The following is a 9,558-nucleotide window of genomic DNA, read 5'->3' as shown; positions in this document are numbered from 1 at the left end:
CTCAGAATGGAACATTTACCACATTACATTATCCAACCAGAATCTCTCCCTGGAGCCCAGTGTGTGGATCCATTAGGTCATGTTTATGTTTTCTTCTCATTCCGTAAATATATGCCCTATGTTGTAGTTCCCTGCTGGCAATCCTGGTGGCAAGCTTTGAGCAATCACTTCTTTTCTTTTTCCTTTTTTTTTTTTTTTTTTTGTTTTTTTTTGTTTTGGTTTTTCGAGAGACAGGGTTTCTCTGTGTAGCCTTGGATGCCATGGACTCCTTTGTAGACCAGGCTGGCCTCGAATTCACAGAGACCTGCCTGCCTCTGCTGTGATCCCTAAGTGCTGGGATCACAGGCGTGTGCCACCGCACCAGGTGAGAAAGCACTTCTCGTATTGACCGTCCTCTCAACTGCTGACTTGGTACCAGCAGTCCGTTTCTGAGAAAAGGGACAAGACTATCAGTCCTGTTTACTGACCCAGACTGACAGTTAACTGAGGCAAACAGTGAACAGAAGCCAGACCAGGTGATGGTGGCATACCAGCACCTGAGGAGGGTCACCCTAGACCTGCACTGTGCCACACACTTTTGGGAGGTTGTCTCACTGCACCCAACAACTCTGTATCCCCATTTTGAAGTGGGAAGGATGTTACAGGACTGGCTCAGTTCAGACTCAAGTGGCCCACCCGAGGCCTCTGTGTGAACTTATCCTCCGATGCCTCGGGGATTGTCAGCACTTAGCCAATACCATGTAAACATTCACAAGGCTGACACTTAACTGATGGTTGCCAACTGTCCCTTTTGGGCTGAATCAATTCTCTGTATGCATCACATTCACTTGGCAGACTTGTCAGAGAAGGCTGTGGGACCCTTACCAGGACAGTTCCTGATTGGATAGCTCTGTAGGCCTGGAAATGTCACACCATAAATCCCATTGCTCTAAAAAGACCCACCCCTTCAGTATGCATCGTCTGAATAAGTGAGCACCAAGTGGAAACCAGAGCTGAGCGCCTGCAGGCTGCTCAGTCCCATTGTTCACTGTGGAAGCCCCGCCACACCCCACCGTAGAGTGCTTCCCTTGCTTCATGTTACTAAGAAACTAAAGTTGGGGCTTAGGAAATAGCTCAGTCAGTACATGTTTTCTGTGTAAGCATGATTCAATCCTCAGAATCCATGTTTTAAAAAAAAAAAAAGTAGCACATAGCTAGTATTTTAGTGCCAGGGAGGCAGAGATAGGGGCTAGCCAGCCTGCATAATAAGCAAATTCCGGCCTCTGACAGACCTTGTCTCAGAAAGCAGAGTGGGTAGTGCTTGAGGAATGACAATGGAAGTTGTGTAGCCTTAACATGTATGCGTGCACTTACACACACACACACAACATACACACAACACACACACACACACACACACACACACACACACACACACACACAGAAGGGGGAGGGAGAAGGAGGGAGGGAAAGAACTGAGTTTTATTTTTACTTCACTTTAAGTTGACATAGCCATATGTGAAAAGTGGGTACTGAATAGGACAGCAAAGCTGTCGACAGAAGGAGAGTGAGTTGTCTCGTGCAGGGTAGAGATGTAGGCTCAGGAGTACTAACTAAGCTGCAGTGAGCATGTTCTTACTGCAAAGTATCCAGTTTGCTGGAGGATTGTGCCTGTCATTTCATTTCCAGGGCCTTCTGCTTCGAGGGATGGGATTGGAGGGCTCCCTGAAGACAGAGGTCTGCTTTACTTCTCCCCACACTAGCACAGTGCTCATGGGGCACCAAGGTCAGGAGCGCTAAGTGTGGAGGGGAGCAGGGCTCCCCCCTCCAAGGCTGCCCTTTCCCAGCTGTGCCAGCACAGGCTGGGAAGCTTCAGGCTCACAGGCTGATGATGGGGTGATAGGGACATGAGCAGTTGATGGTGCAGAGGAGCGTCAGGGTTCTGATGCTAGGCTTAGGTGTGGGGTGAGTCCCTGGTGTGGATTCGCAGCACCTGGGTTTGGCTCCTACAGCTTGCTCCAGCAGGAATTTCCCAAATCAAAGAAAGGTGTTCCTCTGGGGAGTGGGGGGGGAGTGAGAAGACGTATTGCTACCTGCACCTCTGCAGTGCACCTGGGTCCTATGTTTCCAACCCAAACTGTGACTTGAGGGGAAACAAGGGAGAGATGGCACACACCTGGGTCTCCAGGCTCCTCCTTCCTCCCAAGCCAGCAGGATGACAAGGAAGGGACTATGTGCCTTGTAACTTTAGTCCAAACATCCTCTATTAGATAGTGGATCAGGCGCTCCTTTACCCGATTCTGCTCAATGCGAGCAACCTCCTTCTACTCTGTGGGTCTCAGCTTGTCCCCCGTGTGGGATGGAGAATGTGATTATACTAGACCCTTGCTAGGCAAAACACAGTCCACCACCCAGCCACATTGGCCTCACTTGAAAGCTTGTTAGAAAGCCTTAATCAAAGTTAGATATGGTGACGCATGTCTGTCATCCTGGAACTTGGGAGGCTAAGGCAGGGTCATGACTTTGAGACCAGCTTGAGCTTTATCAAACCCTGTTTCTACACACACACACACACACACACACACACACACACAGAGAGAGAGAGAGAGAGAGAGAGAGAGAGAGAGAGAGAGAGAGAGAGAGAGCTGAGTGTGATGACACACACTCCCCCTGCATGTGGGAGGCTGAGGCAGATGGCCACGAAGCTCAGGGTCATCTTCTGACACACAGTGAATTTGAGGCCAATCTGATATATACGAGACCCTATTTAAAAAAAAAAAAAATACCCACAAAATAAGCAAAAGAAAAGAAATACAAAATCAATATCCTTGGATCTGCCAGGTGAGAATCCGCTCATGAAGGAGTTGCCCTGGTAACAGGTACCCACAGGGAAGTACAGCTGGGAGAGGTGTGATGGTCCCTCAGCATTCTGTGGACTGGAGAAAATGGTGCAAAATGTTTTGCCTTAGGAAGCCAGTTTCTGAGAGAAAGGCTTGGCTTCGGAGAGCTGCTGGGCTCTGGTCTTTGCAGCAATGACACAGGTTTCAGCAAATGCATCATAATAGAGTAGGACATGGCCAACAGGTCAGTTTCAAGAAGTAGCCTAAGGGATACCCAGCATCAGAGGCAAAGGGTCTCTGAGTGCACCTCTCTGAGGGTCAGGCTGGACTCTGAGACCCTGAGGTCCCTTGTACAGATGTCTCACATGTATCATCAAAGTAGATTGTCCTAATGGAGCATCCCGAAAAAGGCAGAGAGGAGCTCAGAGATAAGGGGGCTTCCTAGGGTCTCAGCTTCTTGTTTACCCATGATTCAGAGCAGGACTCAACTTGTGCACTCTCCTGCCTCCTCCTCCCTTAGGGAGCTGCTTTCAGACCAGGAAGCCAGAGAGATATATATCTCTGTCAGGAGAAAACGAGGCCTGTGTTCTATCAGGTGTATGCAAGGGGGCAGTTGTTGCCTGACTCAAGAAGGGGGTTGGCTCTCTTGGGACATGTTGGAGAAGGTGTCTGCTTTGTCATCAGTCTGAAGGGCTTTCTGCCCAATGAATGAGATCTCTTGGCCTCTGCATTTCAGTTTTGCTATGGTGGCCACTAAGACAGCTTGTCCAGAAAAGGTCTTAGGCAATACTAAGAAGACAGGTGCTCTGTCTTCTGTGGCCATGGTGGGGATGTGGGGTTCACAGAGAGAAAAGCTTGGTCTCATGAAAGCAAGTTGACACCAGAAACCTCTCTGAATTCATGAGTGTTGGTGTAGACATCCACTCCCCCCCCCCCCAAACCTTGCTCCAGCTTTGCTTTAGGGTCACAATTTTGTACTGTCAACCGTGGGATACGATAGAGAGATAAGATTAGTGTGCCACTTTTACAGAGTGGGATGCTAGAGTCAGAGGTTCAAATCTCGATAGTGCTGCCTTCCAGCTTTGTCTCAGACCCATGAGTGAGAATGGCCTTTTAAGGAGTGCTCCTGAGAACCTAGAACAAGCTGAGCCATGAGGCATACTTTCTGGACAATGCCTTGTGTTCCCACAAGCTCTCGCGTATCTGTCAGCTTTCTGTTTCAAGCACCAGTTACAAGTGATAAATCAAGTGATAGAGCAAGGAGGCTTATGCTGGCTCACAGTTTAGGAGGTTCTGGTCCATTGTCAGTTGGCTTTGTGGCTTTGGGCCCTGTGGTGAAGCAACACATGATGGCAGCTATATGTGAAAAGTAAAGAGCTGCCTGGTTTATGGCTGACAGGCACAAGCGAGAAGCAGAGACAAGTGTTTCATGCTCCATCCAGGGCACACCCCCCAAGGGCCTATCTCCACCTTTTAAAGGGTCCACAAACAGTAGCATTAAGCTGGGAACCTAGCCATCAACAGTGGAGTTGTTGTTTGTTTGTTTTAAAGCTCTATTCATTCTTATTGGGGCAACAGCCACAGTGCACGTGTGAAGGTCAGAGAACAACTTTCAGGAGTCATGTCTCTCCTTCTACCTTAGACAGAGTCTCTTTGGTTTCTGCTACAGGGCTCTGGATTCCAGGCCAGCTGGGCTGCGAGCTTCCAGACAATTAGCTGTCCACCTTCCTTACTGCTGCAGTCTTGTGTGGCAAGGACTTTTACCTGCTTAGCCATTCCAGTGGGCTCATGAACTGGCATGGTCTAAGCTCTATGTCCCAATCACTCCCTCACAACTCAAGTCCAGACTTTGAGAAGTACTGCTGCTCTCATTTTTTAAAAATAAGAATACCAAGGCACCAGCAAGTTGAGTGACCCGCTTGGAACCACACAGAACATGGGAGCTGTGACTGGACCTCAAGCCCAGATTTTCAAACTCAGTCTTCTAGGTTCTTCTTACCAGACACTGGGTATACCTGCTATGAGTGGCTCCTGATGATGCTATGCTGACCTCAGGTCAAAACAGAGCTGTGTGGTCCTCAAAGGGTGCATCTGTCTTGATGCTTATAAAAGGGTGCATCTATCCTAATGCTTATACTGGCCCTGCAGTTGGATGCTGTATCATTTAATTTCTTTGATCTCAAAGAATGAGAAGGGTCCTATGGCTGGGACTTAAGGAAGGCTCTGGAACCCACATGGTCTCCTTATTGTAATGCTTATCTGTTAACTCGGTCTTGCCTAGGGTTTGGCTGAATAACAAGGAAGGTGATACACCTGCTGCTATGTCCCCCACAGAAATGTGCTCTGGCTCACTCTGGGTGCCTTAGCTTCAGGGGACCCTTCTCCCTCCTTGTCCTTATTTCCTCATGGGATCTCTACAGAAGGTCCTGCCTTCTGCATTCCCTGAGGCATCCCTTGGGAGCTGGGAAGCCAACAGGACACTAGTGTATCCATGAGTACTGTCATTCTGGGACACCACTAGATCCTCTTTTAACACTCTGCCTCCTCTACAGGTGACAACTTGGTACTCCAGGACAGCCATGGAAGGATGGACAAGGCCCCTGTACCTGGCAGCCACTGACACTCTTGCTCCTCTATTGATCCCTGCATCTCTATGGCTGGTACAGCAGCTGGACTTGGAAACAGTGAACATTTGGAGACTTGGTTTGTTACTGTGAGAATGTGCAATGGCCTGAGGTGCGGGTCTGCTGAGCAAACCATAGGATTCTTCTCACACGCTGATGGCCTTCCCAGGCCAGCTGAGACCATCATGACCAATGCCCTAGCAACCCTGTAGCCTGACCAGTGCAGGGTCAAGCTGGTCTGCAGCTGCTGGCTACTCCCAGAAGTCTACAGCGTCATTCTCTGTGAACTCTTCTGAGGCCTTCCAATGGCCGAAACCTGCTTCTAGTCTGTCTCACCAACAAAGAAGCTGAATTCCAACCCCTACTGCCAGAAGCTTCAGTGGCCAGCTGAAAAAGCTATCCTGGGTGGACAATCCCCTTGGGCATCTGTAGGGACCCACTGCAGCAGGACTGTCTCCAGGCCCTGGGAGCCATTCTGCAGGAAAGCTTGAAGGTTGTATGCTCTGCTATGAGGAAGCTTTGGCCACAAAGACCTCTCTGCCTGCTGTGGCTTAGACACAGCCGAAGAGCACTGGGCATGGCTCCCTTCTGTGGAAGAGTTCTTGCATCCATCCACAAAGTGAAACAGTGACCTCTGATGCATGACTTCTGACACCTAGCTCTATACATGAGAAGTGTGAGGTCCTCACAGGTTCATCCCAGGGAGTATAACCCCACCTCATACTGCCCCCACCAGATTCCATCACAAAGTCCAGGTGCCACTTGTTCAGGTCTGACTTTCCTGGAGAACATGGCCCATTGAGGTTGTGAGGCTTGTTTGCAGCGGAGGGTCAGCCATCTTTGTTGTTTTTTTCTAAGCCAGCTGAGACCTGAGAAGGGGGCTGTGTCTTCCCCCTGAGGCCTGGATGTACCACTCACTGCCATCTCTCTTCATTTTCTAGAGCACCCCTCTCTGGGAGCCATGGGAAAGGTGGCCTCCCAGATACCAGACAAGTGCCTCTGTTGTTTTGGCCGAGCCAGCCTGGGTCAGACAGGGTTGTGGAAGAGGACACACGGGCTTTGATTCTGAATTGTCCCTTCCTCCCGAGCCCTCCTCCCAGCCCACCTGTGCAGAAGGTCCCCTCTTCCTGCCTTGGTTGGCTGAGCTATTACAAAGAGCTTCACTGAGCCCAAGGGTCAGGGGCATCAGATTAGCCACAGAGCAGGCTGAAGAGGTGGCGCCTGTGTGAGCCACTTTCTCAGGATAATGTTTGCTTGTTCTAGACACAAACACGGGTCTATTGGAAAGGACCTAGGAAGATGGCTTCGAAACTGGAGCTCACCCTCCCAGAGCCCAGGTGGAGTCTCTGAGCACAAAGGCAGAAAACACAAAACACACACACACACACACACACACACACACACACACAAACAAAAACCCATATCTGAGTTGTTAAAATTCCCACCCTGATGTTTATCTAGATTCCTGTAGTCACCTTCTGTGTGAGTAAAAAGTAAAATGAATAAATCACAAAATAAATCTCTTAAAAATGCAAGTTTAATAAAAAAGAGATTAAATTGTTTCTTCACGTCAGGATAAGTCCATCATTCAGAATTATTTCTGCCCTAGATTTCTTCTCATTTTTGCTTTACCATTCTCAGTGCTTGGTTCCTACTCTATGACTCACAAGAGTTGCTGGAGGTTCAGCCATCATATCTGCATCCTAGGCAGCAGGAAGGCAGAAGGAAATCTTTTTCCCTTCCCTTAAGGGCATTTGCTGGACATATACTTTATTGGTTGAATTTAACCTCAAGGGCCACAAGGAGACTGAAGAATGTGCTGTCTATTCTGCATAGCCAGGCACGCATATGAAAACTGGGGACTCTGTTACTGGTCAAAGAGAAGACAGAGTAGGAGCTTACCCTTGACAATATCAAGTTCAAAGTCAGCTGATCTCCTACACACCCATGCAGGATGAGGCAACAAGGTCCAGAGAAGTCGCCAGATCAGCAGAGATCACACAGCCAGCCTGGATTGCCGATTTCTGCTTAGTTTATATTCCATTTCTTGGCTTAAAAAGAAAGGCTCCATTTCAAAGGGAGGAGCCTTGAGGGCCACTCAGCTAAGAGCTACAGGATGGGGTCAGAATGGTGACCGAATTTGCGTGTCTCGATCTGCCCCGCCCTGAGTCATGGTAGGTGAGGAACTCCTCACAAGGCTCTGGGCCTATGGGGTGTGTCTCTCCTGCCATGCCCCTGTCCCCTGCCTCTGTGTGTGAGTGTTTGTCTCCCATTTGGTGCTTATGTGGGGCTGGGCTTCTGACCCTGTGCTTACGTTTCAGGGAACAAGTTGTTGCAATGAGAGCTGCTGCCGGGAGGCACGGTGTCTCCCTCAAGGTTGTGCTGGCCATGGGCTGGCTCCTCCTGCTCGGCTTCTCAGGGGCCACATCTGCAGGTGAGATGCCACAAAAGCTGGACGTCGGTTTCAGTCAGAATGCTGAGGGGGGGCGGGGGGCGGGGGATCACAGGGAATCTCTCAGGTAGGGTCCTCATTGAAAGCCGTGGTTTCCAGCAAGCTTCATCCTGCCCCAAACTTTCTTAGGCAATGACAGGCTGGCCTAGAATCATCCCAGGTTGCAAGCTCAGCGTCTGCCAGGGCAAGCCAACCTAGTCAGGAAGCTGCTATTGTCTTCCTGGGGCTGAGACTCCCCTAACAGTACCCATCTCTCAAGTCTGAACAATTGGGAAGGGGAGACACTGTTGTAAGATATTTTGAACTTTTAAAAGAGACTAGAAATTGGGATTTTTTTTTTAATAGAAAATCTTATTTTTAAATTTTAGCTGTTAATGAAAAATTTTAAAACTGCCCAGGAGAGAGTAAGGGAGTGGATAAGGGGGTGAGGGGAGGGTGTTCAGCTGAGATTTGGCATTCTACCTCTGTTTGGGCTACTCAATTTCAGGGCTCAGCATCTCTTCCCACTTTGTGTCATCAGGTCAGGATCTGGGCCCATGAAACCTTTTCAGCTGCATGCTTTGAGATTGTGGTTTTTTGTTTTTGTTTTTGTTTGTTTTGTTTTGTTTTTGGTTGTTGTTGTTTTGCTTGTTTTTATATATTAAGACAGAACCTCACAAGATAGCCCTGGCTGCCCTTAAATTTTACAGATCAGCTTGTCTCTGCCCCTGGAGTTATGGGATCAAAGGTATGCACCACCAGGTCCAGCTATTTGATCTTTGAGACAGTGTCTCTCTCTGATTTCGAACTTGCAACATTCCTACCTCCACGGCTGCAGCACCTACTCAGATCTAGTTTATTGTCTCAGTATTGTCACCTTCGCTTTAAGGGGTTTTATTTTGTTTAGTGGTACTTTTTTTTTTCTTCTTGTGGTACCAAGCAAGTGATCTTTAAGTGAATTTTAAATTAAGATTAGAAGCACAAGACACTTCATTCAGGCTATAGGAAGCAGCCATTAAATACCTGGCACCTTTGGAAGACTTGAGAGGCAGAAAAAGCAAATCTGAACAGGGGTTTAATAATATTACCATTGATGCCATTACTCATCTTAAAACGCTATTCTTGTTCATTGAGTTTTGTGTGTTTCCATAATAAAGGACCTCACATCGAATTGCATTGCTTCGCAGCCCACTGGAGGCAGGAAGCAGTCTGTAGCACCACAGTTTCTTACAAAACCTCAGTTTTTGAGTGATAGCAGGTAGGCAACAAGTCAAGGTTCAGTCAGTGATTTATGGCATTGCCTGAGTTCATCCGTCTGCTCATTCAACTAATAAACACAAAGTAGGTGTTGACTCCGGGCTAGAAACTGCATCTGGGTTTATCTTTTGAAGTGATTCATCTTAGGGAGGAGTATTCAGATATTTCCTGGGTGTTTCTGCCCACACCCCAGTTTGTATACAAACCCTTTGGAAGGGAGGATGTGCCTCTTTCTGGTGCCCTTTAGTCTGCGCTCTTTGGGAGAAATAGAAGTCACCTTTGTCATTCCTGTCAAGTAGTGGTAGCCTGCATCGCCTTATAGTCTGCTTCAAGGGGCCTCTGCCCTAGTCCGGGAAATCAGTGTGGGTTGCCATGGTGATGTTTCGGGGATGGTACTGATGATTTCGAGTGGATTCGCTGATCCACA

General features: G+C 48.4%; 1 protein-coding gene across 1 annotated transcript in view; it reads left to right on the top strand.

Annotated features, from left to right (window-relative positions):
- The first annotated feature begins 7,577 nt into the window (after nucleotides 1-7,577).
- The window catches only part of Cemip (cell migration inducing hyaluronidase 1), a 71,647-nt gene continuing 69,666 nt past the window's right edge, over nucleotides 7,578-9,558 (top strand). The window contains exon 1 of the mRNA XM_051148861.1: nucleotides 7,578-7,877. Coding sequence (XP_051004818.1) covers nucleotides 7,652-7,877 — 226 coding nt within the window. The 5' untranslated portion in view covers nucleotides 7,578-7,651. The remainder of the gene's footprint in view (nucleotides 7,878-9,558) is intronic.

This window comes from Acomys russatus, chromosome 7, assembly GCF_903995435.1.
Source record: "Acomys russatus chromosome 7, mAcoRus1.1, whole genome shotgun sequence".
Lineage (NCBI taxonomy): Eukaryota > Metazoa > Chordata > Mammalia > Rodentia > Muridae > Acomys > Acomys russatus.
The sequence above is the reverse complement of the archived record's forward strand: the minus strand, read 5'-3'. Positions and strand labels throughout refer to the sequence as shown.